At 42.4% G+C, this 20,361-nt stretch overlaps 1 protein-coding gene across 1 annotated transcript in view; it reads right to left on the minus strand.

Annotated features, from left to right (window-relative positions):
- The window catches only part of cacna1fb (calcium channel, voltage-dependent, L type, alpha 1F subunit), a gene marked incomplete at its 3' end in the record, with an annotated part of 47,725 nt that overhangs the window by 22,984 nt on the left and 4,380 nt on the right, over nt 1-20,361 (minus strand). Inside the window, 18 exon segments of the mRNA XM_080762841.1 lie at nt 905-1,011; nt 1,133-1,192; nt 2,668-2,797; nt 3,458-3,560; nt 5,106-5,169; nt 8,468-8,533; nt 8,537-8,613; nt 9,368-9,488; nt 10,326-10,533; nt 11,865-12,090; nt 12,454-12,614; nt 12,957-12,983; nt 14,370-14,451; nt 16,847-16,921; nt 17,060-17,217; nt 18,285-18,388; nt 19,083-19,279; nt 19,698-19,850. Of these exon segments, the coding sequence (XP_080618967.1) occupies nt 905-1,011; nt 1,133-1,192; nt 2,668-2,797; nt 3,458-3,560; nt 5,106-5,169; nt 8,468-8,533; nt 8,537-8,613; nt 9,368-9,488; nt 10,326-10,533; nt 11,865-12,090; nt 12,454-12,614; nt 12,957-12,983; nt 14,370-14,451; nt 16,847-16,921; nt 17,060-17,217; nt 18,285-18,388; nt 19,083-19,279; nt 19,698-19,850 (2,119 nt within the window).

The raw sequence follows: 20,361 nt of genomic DNA on the forward strand, positions 1-20,361 counted from the left end.
AAGGGCCGACACAGGAGTTATGTTTCTTGATGAAGCATGAGTATTTGGTTGTATGGTGAATGGTGAAACTCGTCATCGACACGCAAAAGTATTGATTTTACTTGCCATTTGTTAACCCATTCTGACCTGAGATCAGATTCATACGAGGTTTCCACTGGACACACACTGGTCTGATTAACCCATTCTGACCTGAGATCAGATTCTAAAAATGTCAGTCGTTCTTCGATTTTTCAAAAATAGCAGACCTACAAGCTCGAGTGGCGCGCTATGAGCTTGTAGATTGCTATTTTTCAATAGCTAAAGCATAACATGATGCTAATACCAAAATGGGTTCCCGTTCAGAATGGGTTAAAATAATACCATTTTCGACCGTACTGTATGCCCATAAATACTGATTATAAGATGGCACTAGTTCCGTCTACTCACCCTGTGCCACAGAGGTTGGCAGTGCAGAAACATTTGCACATTATGTGAAACGTGTACCTTGTGCATTTACTCATCCTGACCATTAGGAGCAGTGGGAACTATAAATACAGCACCTGGAGAGCCGTTAAGTGTCTTGCTCAGGGACACACTTACAATTCCCAGACGGCATCTCCATCCATTCTGTGCGTGTGTGTGTTACTGTGTGTGTGTGTGTGTGTGTGTGTGTGTGTGTGTGTGTGTGTGTGTGTGCGCGTGCGTGCGTGTGGCCTAATATGGCCAATGTCTTTTAGGGGTCCCCAGTTAGTCAAAACATTTGAGAACGACTGCAGTAGAGGATTTCAAGAAATAACATGAAATTCTAATACTCGTTCTCTGTGTGTGTGTGTGTGTGTGTGTGTGTGTGTGTGTGTGTGTGTGTGTGTGTGTGTGTGTGTGTGTGTGTGTGTGTGTGTGTGTGTGTGTGTGTGTTGTTACTGACTGCAGAAAGAAGGACACCAGGGAGACAGAGACGACCAGCAGATCCAGCAGGTTGAACCAGTTCCTGCAGAAGGATCCCTGATGGAGGAACGCTCCATGGACCATCATCTACATGATCAGTACACAAGTCATCAATCTGCACTACAGCGTCAACACATGGGTCAGCGCAATCAATCAATCAATCAATCAATCAATCAATCAATCAATCAATTAGTTCATCTGTTAGTACCTTCAACAGAATCTCCACAGTGAAGATGGAGGTGAAGGCATAGTCCGCATATCCCAGGATCTAAAACACACGCACGCACACACACAGAGCATAGTTTAGACACCATAGGCAGGGCTCTATTTCCGTCACTCCCCGCGACGCTGCCCGCAAGTCAGCCACTGCCCGAAGATTTGGAGTATACGGTAGGAGCTTGCTCTGTCCCTAAATGGTATTTTGGTCCAAATACCAAAGTTACGCCGCTCGCCTGCAATGGAGATGTCCGCGGAGTCAAGCTGCTGCTTCATCTCTCATCTCATCTTTTTCCATAATCCGCAGAAGTGAGTGCCTGTCACTTCCTTGTGTCCATTGTGTTTATATAATTGTCTAGTCAAAGAAGTTAGCCTATTTGACTCGTGCCAGACATTGTGCGCGATACCTTTTGCTCATTCAGTTTCATCACCCACGCACACAGCAAATTTAATACAGGGTTTAATATGATTTCCCGAACTTTCCTTTTACCGTTTCGTAGAGACGACCTACACGCACGATATATATACCAAATGAAAGCTTGAATTTCGTAGATTACATTGCAGCACAAGTGAGACTTCAAGGCAGCACTTCAAGGCAACCCTAGACCGTAAGGCTATGAAGCAATATAGCACTGGGCATAACGGGCAACGGATAAGGGATCTCTTAAAGGCAATGGCATTGGCAATGGCATGGTGATTGGTTTCATTATTGTAACGCCAAACCACACCTTTGCATAATGTAACGGGTAGTGGAGGTGTTTTAGGGATTCAGACAGGTGACCAAAATAGCCACTTTAGTGCGGGAGCACCCCTTCCCCAATGCTAAATCCCAAATAGTGGCTTTAGAAAGCTCGAACGAAAATAGAGCCCCAGGTTTTCAGACACGATCGGGTCAGACATGTTTCGGACAGCAGAGCCAGGATCCTTACGGTACCATTACTGTATACATACTGTACATCCGAGGTGAAATCTCTGACCTAAAACCTTGTGAACACTCATCTGGAAATACCACATGATGCACCTCTGCAATGTGTCATCTCATCTGTCATTGCACACTGAATTAACCACTTCAACCCCAGCATCCATATTATTCTGGTGAAAGCGACACATTGTGAGCCTGCGGATCAACAAAGATATTTAGTGTAGAGTGAAAACAGAAAGTAGTATTAGTATAGGGCTTTGAGGGACTCCGGTCAACCAAGTATGGTGTTTAAGTGGTTAAGATGTTGCAATGTTTATGTTTATGTTTATGTTAGCTGGTCATTTGCTGGGCGAATTGATTCTGCTATGAATGGAAATGCCTGTCCTTCACATTTATTTCAAGCAAACAGGTCAACACTAGCTAAATGAGGCTGGCAGTGGAAGACATGAGTCTTATACATGTTGTGATATGTTCGAAGACAAGTCCTTAGTCAGCTGTTGCTAATTGACACACGAAGACAGCTGCCTGTGTGCGTGCGTGCGATACTAGGAGAGGAGAGGTTACATGTTAAGTTGTTATGCTGTGTTGTATGGCATCTGACTCACATTGTTGCGGAAGGAATGTGCTCTGATTGGATCCTCTGCAGCCAATGAGCAGCTGCTGAGGATGATGAAGACGAGGATGAGGTTAGTGAAGATGTGATGGTGGATCAGAAAATGACATCCCCTACGGATCCTGGAAAAACAGACAGGTATAGAGACAGACAAAGGGACAGAGAGACAAATAGAGATTCAGACTTAGTTCAGGTTCATTTTAACCTGGGAGACCACAGTCGTTTTGTTTCGTTTTGCGGGGCCATTAGGCTGGTAAACCAATAGGAAGTCCCCGGCTGTCTCAGCCGGGATGGTCCGCCCATATGCCCAGAATACCATAGGTCTTTTTCCAGGCTCGTTAATTTAGTCCAGGAATATAAGTGTTTGTTCAAATAAAGACACAGAACAGAATGCAATGTACAATACAATTGTTTAAAAAAAAAAGTAGAGTCTCGTCGCCGGCACCGGCTCTATAGAGCGCCGCAGTCCCTCCCCCTTTCAGAAAAACGAGTGGCCCAGGAAATGAAACCCCAATGCATTCTCCCATCGGCACTTCTAATATAATTTATTTAAAGACGGTTACGCCGCGGACAAAGCCAACTCGGATCGTGACAAATCATGCCGATCAAATCATTAGAAAGAAGAAAAGAAAGTCAGGAGACAACACTATTTGTTTTGTTTTTCGTCTTATAAATTATTTGATCGGCCCAAAACATTGTGTTCATTGTCATGATTTGTCATTTGTAGATGTAGGCTACTGTATTTTTAGTATAGTTAATTACTTGTACTTATAGTTACTTACGGGTTGGTCTTGCTAAGGCAGAAGAAAGCACTGCCTTCTGGGATTGGAAGAACCTTCTCTTTAGGAGGAGCAAGATCTGCTATGTTCAACTTCTCAACTTCTCCTAAAGAGAAGAGAAGAGAAGAGAAGAGAAGAGAAGAGAAGAGAAGAGAAGAGAAGAGAAGAGAAGAGTATGTCACACACAGAGTGCCAGAGTATGTCACACATACTATATATACAGCATGTGTGACAATTTACTGTATAAAGCTCTATATTTGAAAGGGCCTGTGATTGAGTGTTAATGAGTGGGTGTGTGAATTGACAGCGTGATTGCTAGTTTCTTGGTGAGTCACCATGAATCACTGTTGGCTGTCTATCTCTGTCTCATAACACGCAGTCACGCACGCATGCACACACGTACTGCATGCAATTTACGAACGCACAAAAAGACACATGCACAAGCACACTACGTGTATACACATGCATAAAAATGACTTTATTGAACTGTAAGATGTTCACTTAAAGGAGAATACCATGCTAGAAGGCTTTCTTACCTTTACAGTATTTGTAGTTGTTACGTCCCCACCAAAGAGGTCCAGGTGTTATTTTGTGCAAAAGCGCATTATTGGCAATTTCCCCTACCATAAGCCCTCAATGAATTGAATTGAATTGCATTGAATTGAATTGAATGGGGCTATGGGAGTGGGGTGTGGGGTGTGAGGCTTATTTCCATTACTGATCACTCAGCTTCCCCATCTCCTTATCGAGTTCACCTGCGTCCTTCAGTCTCACAGCCAATCACGTAACATTCCCCACAGCATAAATACACCTCTTATCTCATCCCTTACCTTTTTGATACTGCCTCACGCTTTCAAATTTCGTTTGATACTGCCTCGCGCTGTCAACTCAAAACCGTTTGATGCGGCTTTGCGCTGTCAAACCGCCAGGTAAAGCCTCATTGCATGTCCTCATTCACGTTCCACTCATTCTCGTTCATTTCGATTCACATCATTTGTCACATTCTCAGCACTGTTGCTAAACACAGTTGAAGTTAAAACTAGTCCAGCAGTGCTAGTGAGTTTCATAACGGGTAGTTTATTCCGCTCGTTTTGTCCGTCGCCGCCACGGCTGACGGGCTCGAGTTAGATGTGTTTGCGTCGGGAGACGACGGATGGTTTGACTCCCGGGACCTCGTTCAAGCGGCGCCGGCTCCGCGTCAGCGTCGGTAGTTTCAGAAACGAGTGTCTCCGGTTCTGCTAGTTCAAGCCAAGCTTCCGACCCCCCCCCTTCTCCAGAGCAGCAGCCATTTACATCGAGTGAAACCAGACATTACCAGCCTCTACGGCAAATGCATTTACCCAGTTAAGTGCCTTGTCATCGGACTACATCTACAGTGCTAGCGGTCGTCAGCCTGACGGCCCAGCTAAGCCGACTCGTTCGCGGCCTACCTGGCTCACCTCCGCTCCCAGGTTCCACCTCCAGTCTCCTGGCGGCTCCTACCCACCCCACCACCCCTCCCATCCTCCTCACCCTTCCCCCTCTTACCGGCGCCGCCTGGACCTCTTTGGTGGGGACGTAACTACAAATTAAGGTAAGAAAGCCTTCTAGCATGGAATTCTCCTTTAATCAACATCATCATTTTACTCAATGTGAAACAATTCAAATGCACCTGCTTCATCCACATGGACCTCCTCTTCTTCATACTCTGTATCTCCATCGATATCAATCTCAACCTGCAATAGGAGAGGAGACAGGACTGACATGGCTTATATTATAATCATATGACTACTGTAATCAATCAGATAAGACTTGTCACGGTCTCAGACTTTGCTCATCTAGATTCTATGTTCTGTTTATCTATCTGTTGCATGTCTATGTAATGTTCTTGTTCTAGTTGTTTTGGTTCTATGTTCATGTCTTCCCCAGGTGTTTCTCATGTGTAATCAGCCCTCCTGTGTATATTAGTCTTGTTCCCCAGTCGTTCCTTGTCGGTTCATTGTTTGTTGTCACTCTGCTTTAGTCTGTATTTGTGATTTCTGTTCTGTTCACCTCCTGTTAAATAAAATGCCCAACCATGGGTTTTGATCACTACTTAAAATACACCAAATGGGCAGTCCGAGTGTTGGGAAGAGTCTTCTCTTTGGGTACATATACATTTGCCTAAAGTTGGTCAAGTTCGAGCCAATCAATAGTATACAGTTAACACAGAGTCAGAGTGCTCTGTTGGAGAACTGCAATACTGCCAACCCTTGCTATGATGGTGTTGGGGGTATATTATAAAATATATATATATATATATTATTTGAGTATGTCAAGGTCCGCTCCTCGGACCGTGAACTTTGACTGTCCTCATTTAAATTTTGGACTTTAATATGTATTTCTGTTATTTCACTGTTTTCAGTACGTTTTGTATACCTTTATTGAAAGGATAAGCCCCTTGAGATGTCACATCTCATTTTAGAGGGGTACTCAACACAGATACATTGTACAATACAGTTCACAAAACAATACAACAGTACAACCATACACACAGACAGGACAAAACAAAACAGAACAGAACAAAAGCTCTCCCAAAGATAGCTCCCACCCCACTGTTTCAACCCTAAATAGCAGAGTTCATATGGGGAAAAATATACCCATTGCACAATAAGACCATGTTACTAAGCAAAAAAAACAAACAAACAAGCATATACCAGCATGCATAATGTGATAATAATGAACAGCAGCACCGAACCACATATGAAGGTACATGCAGATCAGTCAGGATGTTATGTTTATGGAAAACAAAGACAACTGTCAAGAAGAGTATGTTAATTTAGAAGCATGAGCACGGCGTTAGAAGGTGTATGAAAATTGATTCCTTAAATACGTTGAGGGAAGTGATTGATCTAAGTGGACTTGGTAGGTCATTCCAATCAGATGGATGTATTTGCACATGTGTATGTATGTATTTGCACATGTGTTCCTGACTGTTTCTCTTTGGTTTTGGTTTTCTGTTACTCTGTTGTTGCCCTGGTTTTGTGTATCTTATTTTGTAGTATTGTTCCTAGTGTTTCCTGTCTTCCTAGTTACTGTTAGTTACCTTGTCTAAACTACTTTGTATTTGTCAATGTTTCCACCTGTGTCCTTTCAGTCCCCCAGCCTATCCTAGTGTTGATTGTATTTTGGTTCCACCTGTGCCCTGTTATCCTGTGTCTATTTAAGTCCTGTGTTTGCATTCTGTTCTTGTTGGTTCGTAGTTCCCTGTTGTGTGAGTTCCTGTAAGATTTCTGTGATGTTTCCTGCCTTAATTCTGTGCCCTGTTTATGGAAGAACCTCAGTTATTTAATAAATCCTTCTAAGTTTATTGCTCTGCCTGCTGTCGCCTGCATTTGGGTCCTCATCCGTACTCACTCTTAACAGAGTATAATTTAGAAAGATTGCAAGATCATGAAGTCAAAATGTCTGAGCTATAAAGTTGCAAATAGCTTCTACTTCCTGTGTATTATGCTTGCAGTGTGTTGTGGCCCTCACCACCCTAGAAATAATTTGGCCCTTGGGGAAAGATATTTGGGGAACCCTGTGTTACACATTTGGAGGGTGTCCAGACAGGGTTTGTATGGACCAGGGGGGCAGTCAGACAGATATTTTGTGAAGCCACTAAGGAAATGAAAGTTCATATAATGGCCTGTTGTGGCGCTGTCATTGGGCTCAAAAAAACCCATAGCCCCATAGAAGTCCATGTATTTGGGCCCAACTTCACCAGACTGTATTACCTTAATAAACATGGTCATGAATACTTTTTGCTTCCAGTCACTAGTTTAAAGTCTCATTTCTAATTATGGTCCCATTTATAAAAAGAATGACCATAAAGTCGCGCATGTTCTGAGGGGCATGGCTACCGTTACAGTCTATGAACGGGATCCCCCACCCACTCGAGCCAATGGGCCATAGCTGGGCCCAAACGGATCTAGAAAGATGGCGACTTCCATTGCAAGGACTGACAGGCTTCATTTTACGTTCATGTTAGACCCGCGGAACGCTTTGTCCATATTTTTTACAGTCTATGGTATGGACAAGGCACTGAAAACAGACATCCAAGGGTTTCTGATGAGAAACCACAAAGCCAACATTTTAATGAATAGACGCTAGACACGCACTACTACTACAAAAACAAAACACCATGTAAACATCCCGGTATGGTGTTTTTATGTTTTTATACATATTACATATTCCAACGTGTTGTACTGCCTGCGCACAAGCTGCGCTCTACATGCTCCATATCTTGAGGGTCAGTGAATTTCATCATCTGTGACATTGTATCCTGCTGTACCACAAACCAACCCTACGCGTCGCACTGGTCCGACATTGGGATTTGGACTATTTTGAACTAATGCTGGTACGGAGACGATGCCACAATGCCATTTTTATATTTACCTTTTCTTCCTCTTCTGCTACCTGTGCTGCAACACCTTCTTGCTCCACTCCTTTTTTCTCTCTGACAGAAACATGAAGAGGCCACATCCATTTACAACGATATAGAAAATAAAACATATCTTCTTTCCTCACCCGTCATCCACTTTTCATTCTCCTGTCTCTTCCTCTGTCCTTACTTGCAGTCTTCTATTCCCATCTATCTCTATATAATTCCACTTCATCATCTGTCCTTTCCCCATCTCTGTCCCATCCATGATGCTTTGAAGACCTATACTGTAGCTGTTCTTTTCTTACTCCAATCCTCCCTCACTTCCTTCGAACTACTTCCCTCTGGTAGGACGGTACAAAGTACCAAAAGCTAACCGTAACATTCCTTCATACCAAATGCCATTAAGACACTAAATGATACCATTCCTCGCTAGATTTGTTGTTTTTCCAATGTATTTGCCACTGTTGTCCTGCACTTATTTGCCATGAGAAAATTATTGTGTAAGTGTTGTTGCTGTTGTTGTAACTGTTATTTACTGTTGTTGAGACCGAAGACAAATTACCACATGTGGGCAATAAATGAAACTAACTAACTAACTAACTCACTCCATCCTTGTCTTCCTCTACAACATTCTTCCTCTCATCCATGTTCCCATATCTCTCCCCTCTCTCTCTCCCTTCCCTCGGCCTCACTCACTCTGTCTTCTTGTCGCCTCCGTCTCCTCCAGCCAGGTTGTCCACGGCGATGGCCAAGAAGACGTTCAGCAGAATGTCTGACATATTAGATAAGGAGTCAAACAGAGAGGAGAGGAGATCCTTCTAATGCGGCCTTCGTCACATCACAGGTACTCGTTTGTATTTAAATTAGGTTTTAGGGAAGTCAGCATAGGTACTATATGTCATCACATGAAATGGATATTAATGGATGGATTAATGGACAGTAAAATAATAAATTTATAATATAATTAATCTAGTCCTCTTTTGAAATCTCAGAGCCCCTTTAGGCATTTCCGTAAGTCATTATTACAGATAATTACACCAAGCACTTGGAGTATGCACTCTGAGAGCTGTACGTGACAAATAAAACACTTCTTGTTTTTTGATACATAACAACTAAACATAAGTTTAGATTGTATTAGACATAATGCTCATTACTTGTATGCATTATTACAAATACGGTATATTGATACAGTACATGTATACGTAATATATTGCAGATATAGTCATTAAATGTCCAAGACTGGTACGTCAGGCCATACACATCAGAACGATGCAAGTCGGGAATAAATGCCCACCCGCTGGTTGGAGTCTTATAGGCTTATCTCACATTTTCAGAAAGACTGCCTCATTCTGCCTCGTTGTGGCCTTCCTTCACCCATGATCACGTCGCCCTCTCGTACGTGTCCGCCCTAATGCACATGCTGTCACTTACTGTACTGTATATAGGCGCAAGTATGAGTTATGCCCATGACAGACAGACACATGGCTGGTGAAGTAGTAGATAGATAGATGTGTACCGAAGGATACAGTTACCACAGATGAACAGGATGACAAAGTAAACGCAGACGATCATTCCTGGAAACACAGGACCTCCATACGCATGGATGCCATCATACATCACCATGTTCCAATCTTCACCTGTTAATATCTGGAACAACCAATCAATATATTACTGGTTATACGTCGCATCGCCGCATTACAATCTTGACCCGTTAACCCATTTTGGGCGGGAACCCATGTTGGTGTTTTAAGCATTATGTTATACTTTAGCTATTGGAAAATACCGAGTGGCGCGCTACGAGCTTGTAGGTCTGCTATTTTTTTAAAGTTGTGAAAATGTGGTGCAAATCTTTGAATATATATTTCAGAGCGAACATTTTTAACTAAAATATTGGCTTCCCTGGAACTACATATTTTGAGATGGGGGTCCGTGGCCCAATAGAGATAATTCTGGGGGTCCTTGACATGAAAAAGGTTGAGCACCACTGAGAAACAGTTTTTGAGTTTTTGAAGCCTTTTTTTAATCGACCTCAGTCCAAAAAAGGTTAATATGAGCAGCACCAATGAGTAGTATTGATCCCATTGCACATCACCAATATCAGGAACGAGTCCGAACAACCACTCAGTATATTGGTCCCATCACCAATATCTGGACACTAGCCAGTATCAGGTGTGTGTGTGTGTGTGTGTGTGTGTGTGTGTGTGTGTGTGTGTGTGTGTGTGTGTGTGTGTGTGTGTGTGTGTGTGCGCGTGTGCGTGTGCGTGCGCGTGTGCGTGCGTGTGTGTGATAGATAGATAGATAGATAGCTTTATTGTCATTCAGCAGATACATAAAATGCATAAGAGAACGAAATGTCGTTTCACTGGCTTTTAGTATGCTAGTTAAAAGAGCTAAAATACTATTAAAATCCACTTTTAAAAACAAATCCAAATCCACTTTTAAAAACAAATAAATAAAGTGTGCGTGCGTGCGTGAGAGAGAGACCTGGAAGCAGGTTAGCAGTGCTTGTGGGAATGCGTCAAACGTGCTGCGTTTGGTCTGAGTCTCGTCAAAGTTGAACTTCCCTCCAAACAGCTGCATTCCCAGCAGAGCGAAGATGATGAGGAAGAGGAAGAGCAGCAGCAGCAGGGAGGCAATGGACTTCATGGAGTTGAGCAGAGACGCCACCAGGTTGGACAGGGCTGTCCAATGACTGGACAGACAGACAGACAGACAGACAGACAGACAGACAGACAGACAGACAGACAGACAGACAGACAGACAGACAGACAGACAGACAGACAGACAGACAGACAGACAGACAGACATGTAAAGGTTTACGTTTTTCACACTTTTAAAGCATATCCGTGTTGGTCATCATAATGGCCATACAGTACCTAACAATAGATGCCAAAAAAACAAACAAAAGTCTTTTGTGTATTTTTATACCAAAAGTCCTTAAAAAGTTGATCTTAATTACTTCCTGTGAACGAAAACGTGCTGTGTGAAATACACTTTCATATTATATACATTTAGCTTGATTTCATTCACCTGTGTGATTCCCATGGCTGCCCATTCATCCTAATCTGAGTTCCCAGAAGTTTTATTTTTCGCCACTAGGCGGGCGAGAAAAAAGGAACTTCTGGGAAAAAAGGAACGTATCCCTGTGAGGGAAGTACGTTGCGCTCAGAATCTGAGCGGACACTCCCCTTTCCGGTCTGAAGCACTGTGCATACCATGAAAATAGTCCGAAGGGAATCCAATTCCAAATTGAATTGTAGTAGGCCACCACCGCTCAAGGAGCAATTGTTTCCCTTCCGTCTTATTTAGATGTAGCGCCAACTCCATGTGGAACCCGCCCCTGTCTTTTGATTCGCATTTCATTTGAAACGCAACGCACTGGGCCACGCCCCTGCTGCACAGGATCTGAGGCCAATTTTCCTAGACTACATTCATCCCAACACTGCTGATTTTAATTACACAACTACTCCGTTTTGAATCTCATTCAAGATGACGTCTAGATGGTGTATTGGTGCAGGTCTTTTTTCCGACAGCATATTGATCCGAAACCTCAATCCTAACCTAACCCTAAGCGCAAGCACGGGAGCAGCGCATGTCGGACCATCGCTTTTCCGCATCGCAGCAAATGTCCCCCCGCTGCGGATCGGATCGTTGCCCCGTCGGCTAGAATGCTGTCGGAAAAAAGGCTGTGGTGTATTACTCATTGTAATCAGCACACAGCAAAATATATACTGTATCTGATTTTTACTTTGGTACTGTATATTTTGACTCTTTTTTTTGTACTTTACAGAATATTTTTATATTATGGTATTATTACTTTTCCACAACTGTAAATAACATTATCAGCATTACCCATAATATTATCCTCTCAAACTACTACTGCTAGTACACACACACACACACACGCACACACACACACACACACACACACACACACACACACACACACACACACACACACACACACACACACACACACACACACACACACACACACACATACTTGTAATCTTGTAAACTCACCGCGTAACTTTGAATATTCGTAGCAGTCTGACGCAGCGCAGAACAGAGATTCCCAGTGGAGGCATGATGCCTATCTCTACCAGTATGGTTTCCATGATTCCACCACACACCACAAAGCAGTCAAAGCGGTTGAAGAACGCCACAAAGTAGTGACCCAAACCCACGCTGTACATCTTAAATAACATCTCTACTGTGAAGAGAGACAGCAGCACCTTGTTGGCGACGACTGGATGGAGAGACACAGAGAGAGACAAAGATAATTAAAGATAGAGAGAGAGAGAGAGAGAGATGTACTATATGTTGTCAACATGATCAAGTTGTTAATCTCTAGTGTACGTGCATTAGGCAACTAGTCGTAAATCCCCCCCCCCGATTTTGTAGGCCTCAAGATCAGGTAGATTATAGTTATAGTCACCAATGTACGGTTTTTAAATGTACAAATATTTATTTCCAAAAATAATGTTTTAATTTCTTTTTTACATAATAGGTGGTTAAACAACTAGTCGACTAGTAAACTAGGCAACTAGAAGTGAATGCCCTAACGTGCGTGCGTGCATGTGTGCGGGCGGGCGGGCGTGCGTGCGTGTACCCTGGAGTTCCGTAAGCCAGTCAGGTTGGTTGTAGTGTTCGGAGGCAGAGATCGACGTGTTTAAGAAGACGAGCAGGAGGACCAGCCAATAAAATGTCACAGATTTAACAGCTGTGCGACAGTTCCTCCTGCAGACCCTGTTCCATCGACGCAGCACGCGACTGGAGAGAGACAACGAGACGTACGGGAAGGGAGAGCAAATGGATAGAGAACGTGAGAGAGAAGAAATAGATTTATTGCAGAAGGAAATTGAGAAGAAAGAAGAAAACTCAACTATGTATAGGCCTTTAGTCTTGAAAGGTTAGTATATCTAAAGTTAGTTAAGTGGATATGCATGATGTGCAAGAAGAAACATGACACGGACACATTAAGGCCAACGTTTACACACTAACTTGATACTTCAACACATTAACAGCTGAACGCCTTATCACTGTTCAGATTAACACCTCAAAACATTTAATGACACTAGAAGATACGGTAACACTTAACACCTGGACACTCACCAGCAGCTGATCCTCATCATCTTAGCACTGAGAGAGAGAGAGAGAGAGAGAGAGAGATATTCGTAGAATTGAAATATAATATGATCATGCACGCATGCACACTCGCTCGCACCACCACTCTTGTCAACGTGTTAAATGCACTAGATCAGCATCCTTTATTATATTGATTTACAATGTATTATTCTGCAATATTAGGTCATTTTGGTAATATTGTAATATATATATATTGGTAATATATTCTTATGGGTTTTACTTTTATTTTGTGTACCAGCACTTTTATTTTGAAGTACCGGTAATCTAGTGTCTCTTGGTTTCCTCTGTTGTGATTGTTACCTGTCTTGTCTAACCACTCCTGTGATTGGCCAGTGTTTCCACCTGTGACCTCTTAGTGTTGATTCTCAGTTGTATTCACCTGTGTCCAGTTAGTCCTTGTCTGTTTATGCCCTTGTGTTTTCAGTTCTCTGTTGTTGCATTGGTTCACTGTGAGTTTATGTTACTGTTTAATTTGTACTTTACTACTAAATGCCTTGTATTTAGATCCCCTAGTTTTCCCAGTATAGTTGTCCTAAGGGCTCTCCTTGTTTTTTTTCCAGTGTTTGACTTTTGCCTGTACCTGGACTTTTACTTTTCCTTGACTCAAACTGTGAAACGTTTCTAATATTACAATTATATTTACAAAAGTGATTAAACACATTGAACACAAACAGTGTTCTTGTGAACCTTTTCACACCTTAATCCCATGTAAAATGTGCTGATAATCTTTTTGCACCTTAAAGGTATATTCAGTGATTTCACTCAAAAAACCGTAGGTTTCATTTTTGGCCTTTCATCCAATCAGGATAGAGAGCCAAAAACTAAACCTAAGGTTTTTTGACCCCCAGGGGTTAACTGGGGACAGGGAGGAACTCCTTATATGGTCAGCACTCTCTATAGTAGAGAGGATTATCACAACAAAACAAAAAAATAAGTGATATTTGAATTAAGTGAAATCACTTACTCTACCTTTAAAGGTATATTCAGTGATTTCACTCAAAAAACCTTAGGTTTCGTTTTTGGCTGGGACCTAAGCCTTTCATCCAATCAGGATAGAGCGCCAAAAACGAAACCTAAGGTTTTTTGACCCCCAGGGGTTAACTGGGGACAGGGAGGAACTCCTTATATGGTCAGCACACTCTATAGTAGAGAGGATTATCACAACAAAACAAGAAAACAAGTGATATTTGAATTAAGTGAAATCACTGAATATACCTTTAATGTCTAATAATGCTGCTATAGGTTCATGCATGTTCTAACAAAAAAGAGGGAGCTTGCACACCCCAATTCTTTACACATGTAACCTGTGTGTGTGTGTGTGTGTGTGTGTGTGTGTGTGTGTGTGTGTGTGTGTGTGTGTGTGTGTGTGTGTGTGTGTACCAGCAAATCTGACAACAGTTGTAATGTTCTTCATCAATGTTTACTGTGTTTTCTGAGGCTGTCTCACTCGCTGGAAGACTCGCTGAGAAACAGACAGACAGACAAATGGAGAGTGAAAGGAGGGAGGAATAGAGAGGAGAGAGATATGGTGTGTGATATGAGATAAGGGTGTGTTAAAAAAAAAACAAGTCACCAGAAGAATACTACAGTATGTCTTTTTACTTTACAGAACCAAATATTAAATAAGAATTCATATAGAATTTGAATTAATAGAAGCAAGAATTCAAAGATAGCGTTTATTCATACACTGTGTGCGTGTGTGTGTGTGTGTGTGTGTGTGTGTGTGTGTGTGTGTGTGTGTGTGTGTGTTAAGGCTGTCCCCAAACATTCAAGGTTTGAATGTTCGCTCGTTAGGGTTGGCACTCGAATCTTAATTAATGCATTTGAACCATTCGTTGTTTTTTTCCCCTTTTTTATTAACTCGAAAATATATCTTGGCGAGAATGTGATATATGTTAAAAAGTACGTTTCTCGTGCATTCCTGTCAGAAGTTATGTCTATCTCCTTGTTGTGCTGTCCCAGGTGTCTCTCTCCAAAATCCCCTGTGCACATTAATTTGGTGATGGGCCTGCAGCCAATCAGCCAATCAGCAACAAACACACACACACACACACACACACACACACACACACACACCAGCATGGCACAATTTGAGAAAAAGGTTAGTTCTCTCTCTCTCTCTCTCGCTGCGCTGTTGCGTCTGTGTGTGTGTGTGTGTGTGTGTGTGTGTGTGTGTGTGTGTGCACGCGTGTGTGTGTGTGTGACACTGATTTATTGAATATTCTGACTTTCAATTAAAATGTACATACATTTAGTTTTGATTGTATTGTTGCTTTATGCCTTGGCAATGTAAATGTAACCCAGCCAACATGGCAACCCGCAAATGGCAACCCATGTCAACTGTCAATCAAGGCAGTATAAAGGTGACATCAGTTCCTACCTATGGTTCCTACACTCCCCACTCCCACCTATGCAAGATGGCCGAAATGTTTGACAGCAGCATGTTCCTGTTCACTGTGACAACCTTTGGTTACTCTTCGGTGAGTCATATAGGCTTGGTGTCTTAACTTGGATCAACTGGTTAACTGTTTGTTTATTTTGAAAGCATTTGATTTATGATTTATGTTTGAACTTTTGGTTTAATAATTAATATTGATGTATTCTATTATAATATATAATTATATATATTATAAAATATGGGTTGTGGGGGCTGACAAGGCTATACAGCCACATGTGTTTCTAATGTGATGTAGGCCTACATGACACTAATGACGCATATCTTTTCTCTTCATGTAATTCCAGAATATGAAGAGTCACTGCACCAGTGGTGTAGGAGGCAGCACCAAGCCCTGGACCCTGAGACGAGCCATGTCCGTGGGCCCCACAGCCCCACCAATTTAGGCTTCCGAGGACCCCCACCCTACCCTGGAGCCCATGTGAAGTGTCCCAGACCGATGCCCCCCCTCCCTGCACAAGACGTTGAGGTAGTAACTGTACGCTATAGCTGCTGCTGGGAAGAGCTGCTTGCTGCACAGTGAGTACAAATCTTGTTTATTGTCCTTTGCTGTCGCTGCTGTGGTTCTGCAGGGTAGCCTACTGATGGTGTTGCTCTCGTTTGCGTTTGCGTTCCGGCTTCCTGCGGTTGCGTCGTGTCGGGCTGCCTGCTGTTGCACTCGTTTGCGTTGCGTCTTTTGCGTCGACTGCCACAATTTCGGCCGGTTCTGTCATTTCACCTCATTTCACCTAACTTGTGGACACTGCCTGTCTTCTGCAGAAGAACGTGATGGTTCACGGTAACTGGGTAAGTATCTGTTTTTGTATTCTTTGCTGCTGGTAGGGTAGGGCTGGTAGGGTAGGGCTCCTACAAGGGTAGGTTTTTGCGCTGCGTCGCGAACAAAGCACTTTGGCACAGGCATGGAGCTCCTGGTTTACTGGGATGGGGTTCGATTCCCTGCTGCGCCCTATGCTGATTACATTTAATCTGTTAAACAGGCATCCTTTTGCACAATAGAGCGTCGCAGTCCCTCCCCCTTTCAGAACGACGAGTGGCCCAGGATATTTTTCTCCATTTCATTTTCTCCATAGGCATTTCAAAACTTATTTATTTAAAGACCTTTAAGCGTCGTATACGAAGCCAACTCCTGTCGTGACAAATCATGACAACTCACACAATATTTTGGACCAAATAATTACAAAGAACACAACGTGTTGTACTTGTAACCTGCCGTTTTATCTACTTTCTAATTCTTTGTTTGGCCCGAAAAATTGTGTTTGTCATGATTGGTCCGAATGTTCACTCGAAAATTCCTGGCCAAGTTCGAGTCCTAAAATAAGGGCTAGGGTACAGCCTTAGTGTGAGTGTGTGTGTGTGTGTGTGTGTGTGTGTGTGTGTTTGTGTGTGCGTGTACCATGTATACTATGTGATTCGGTAGAGTGGCTGAACCAACTGAACTTCCCTTTCTTCCCTGAGAGTTCAGCCAGCGAGGGTCTTCCTGAATGATAGAGAGAGAGAGAGAGAGATTGGTTAATTACAAAGTTGCTGACAAAAGTGTCCAGCCTCTCAGCTATTATACCACACGCACGCACGCACGCACGCACGCACGCACACACACAGACCCAGCAGTACATACGTGAGTGTGATCCTCCGTCCTCATCATACTCATCCATGTCCTCTGCCTGTGTGATCCAGTCCATGTAACCACACAGATCCTCCTCCAGCTGTTGCTTCTCTCTCAGCTTCTGGAAGTCTCCGCGAGCCTTCGCTTTCTCTCTCTCCTTGGAGAACTCTCTACAAGGAATAAAAAATGTATATGGAGGCTAGGGCTGTATTTTGCGTGTCTTAAGTACCAGGTCTTATTACTTAACTTAAGACTCAATGCTCTTTGGCCACTCAGAATAGCCAAATGGCATTGATCACGCCTCCAGGTCTTAAGTTAACCCATTCTGACCGGGCACCCATTTTGTTGTTAGCATCATGTTATGCTTTAGCTATTGAAAAATAGCAGATCTACAAGCTCATAGCGCGCCACCGAGTGGCGCGCTACGAGCTTGTAGGTCTGCTATTTTTGAAAAATCGAAGAACGACTGACATTTTTAGAATCTGATCTCAGGTCAGAATGGGTTAATCAGACCAGTGTGTGTCCAGTGGAAACCTCGTATGAATCTGATCTCAGGTCAGAATGGGTTAAGTAATAAGACCTGGTACTTAAGACACGCAAAATACAGCCCTAAATCCCAGTTCAAAGTGTGGGGGGGGGGGGCAACCAGGGGGCCAAATGGAAGGAGATGAAAACAGAATAATATAAGAACATGTATAAAACTAGTCATGGTGGGGGAGAGGAGAGAGGGGTTAGTTTAGTGTCCCATTGGTCGTGGGGCTTAGGGCTCCATTTTCGTCACAGCTAAACCCCTTATCCCTAAACTTCTTTGCCTTTTATTTTTTTACTATTTTGCAAAACATTTTTGATCCTATATACAGGTTTAATGTTTGTTTTTAGTTCAATTTTTGTTTTAAAAACACTATTGACAATGAAGGGAAAATTTTCGTCATCTTGTCCCTAACCCTTATTGCTTAAGTCTAACTTAAGTCTAGGTGATTTTAAATCACCCACCTGACTTAACTTAACACCACTTAAGTGGGTAGTAGTGTATGGGTGGCCCGTATGCATTTTCAGAGCATGTTATGATGAATCAATCAATTGTGTTCTGGCTTGGATCAATGGAACTATAACCTATAGTTTACCTTTAGTTCCTAGCAGTATCACAACGTTTTGCCAGTTTTGGGGGCCCAGCTCAGTGTGCACTATAGTGGCACTAGTGGGCCACAAGTTGAGAAAGAAGGTATACTGCACTTACCCACTGAGGACTCCCAACACCAGGTTAAGAACAAAGAAGGATCCAAAGACGACCAGACTGACAAAATAAACCCATGGCAACTCAAAACCTATAGCATCATTCATCTGCATATATACGCACACACACACACACACACACACACACACACACACACACACACACACACACACACATACACATACACATACACATACACATACACATACACACACACACACACACAATACCCAAACAGAATAAAATGAAACTTTAATAATACATTAATTTACTAACTTGCTATGTACTAGTTATAGCTATGTTGTTCAGTTCAACTTGTAACACAGTAAAACATACAAACTAACTTGCAATATAAATAAACAACCCATTATTACCCAGTATTAGTAGTAGTATGCCTGTCTTGTCTATCCGTCTACATGCATACCAACAGTAAGTTAGAATACACTAACTAGCAAAGTAACTATCTATCTAGTTATATTAACCCATTCAGCACAGGAACCCCTTTTGTTTGGTGTTTTAAGCAGTATGTTATACTTTAGCTATTGATCTGTATTTTTGAAAAATCGTGAAAATGTGGTGCAAATCTTTGAATATAAATTATTTCAGAGTGAATGTTTTCAACTCAAATCTTTGCTTCTGTGGGTGTCATATTTTCAGATGGGAGTCGGCGGGCAATTATATAATTTGTGGGGTCCTTGACAGTTGACATGAAAATGTTTGAGAACGAAACATTTATAGAATCGTCCTCATGGTCTAAATGGGTTAACTGCATCTAAAGAAGGAATAAACCAGTTCTATTACCCAGTAGAGTACGTCTGTCCATCCTTCCATAGTGATACATTGGAAAACAGTCAACATGGCAAAGAAGAAGTTGTCAAAGTTGGTGATTCCTCCGTTAGGCCCATCCCACCGACCTCTGCACTCTGTCCCGTTAACCACACACTGTCTGCCGTGACCCGCAAATGCACACGGGAGTGGGTCGTCGTCTACGTAGTTATCTTTGGACACACAGACACACGCACGCACGCACACACACACACACACACACACACACACACACACACACACACACACACACACACACACACACACACACACATTCATGAATTCAGAAAGAAGCCTGCACCAAGTCAATGACTTGTTCCTTGAAAATGTACACGGTCTGTAATGCCTGATTTGTACTGCACATTGCAATGTTGCACAGCACAAATAGATCTACTATTTTCACAGAATATAAATCGTCGTCTTTCCTATAGCCTACTGTTTTATTTTACTAATACTATTTTTATTTATTTAGACTTATGGTAATATCACAAGATTACGGGAATGATATTATCAATGACAATGTGTGTGTGTGTGTGTGTGTGTGTGTGTGTGTGTGTGTGTGTGTGTGTGTGTGTGCGTGCGTGCACATACCTGTTCCTAAATAATAGCAGGTTTTGTGCATGCGTCCAATGAACAGTTCCAGTCCAATGATGGCGTAGATGATTATGACAAACAGAACCAGTAGAGCAATGTGGAGCAGTGGAACCATTGCTTTCATTATGGAGTTTAACACGATCTGTAGACCTGATAGACAGACACACACAGACATGCTGTAGACCAGGGCTTTTATTGGAGCTCAAAAAATAAATTTGTTGTTTGCCCGTGACCCAAACTAGTGAAAACAACAGGCTACAACTACAAGCTCACAGCGTGCTGCTTTGCGTCGCGTTGTGAGATTGTAGATTGACTATTTTCATAAGTTCATAAACATTTGTTTTCAAATTCATGGAATTTCTTAGGTTTTTCTTTTATTTCTTCGTGAAATTACTGAAAAAAAGAATCATTGAATTTGTTTTGATTTCATGAAAAATGTAGCCTTTTTTGAGAATGTTTTTCGAAAATGTTTTGAAATAATTATAATGAAAAGCCAAGTGTAGGAAACCAAAAAAAGGGACCCATAACAATGTGTCCACGACCCACACATGGGTCCTGACTCCTTTGTCCCGACCCACTGTTTGGGAAACAGTTCTGTAGACAGGCAATGTATTATGAATAACAATGAGGAGTGAGGAGGACATTCTATACACACACACGC

This window comes from Protomyctophum bolini (assembly GCF_963924005.1).
Source record: "Protomyctophum bolini genome assembly, chromosome: 5".
NCBI classification, from domain to species: Eukaryota; Metazoa; Chordata; class Actinopteri; order Myctophiformes; family Myctophidae; genus Protomyctophum; species Protomyctophum bolini.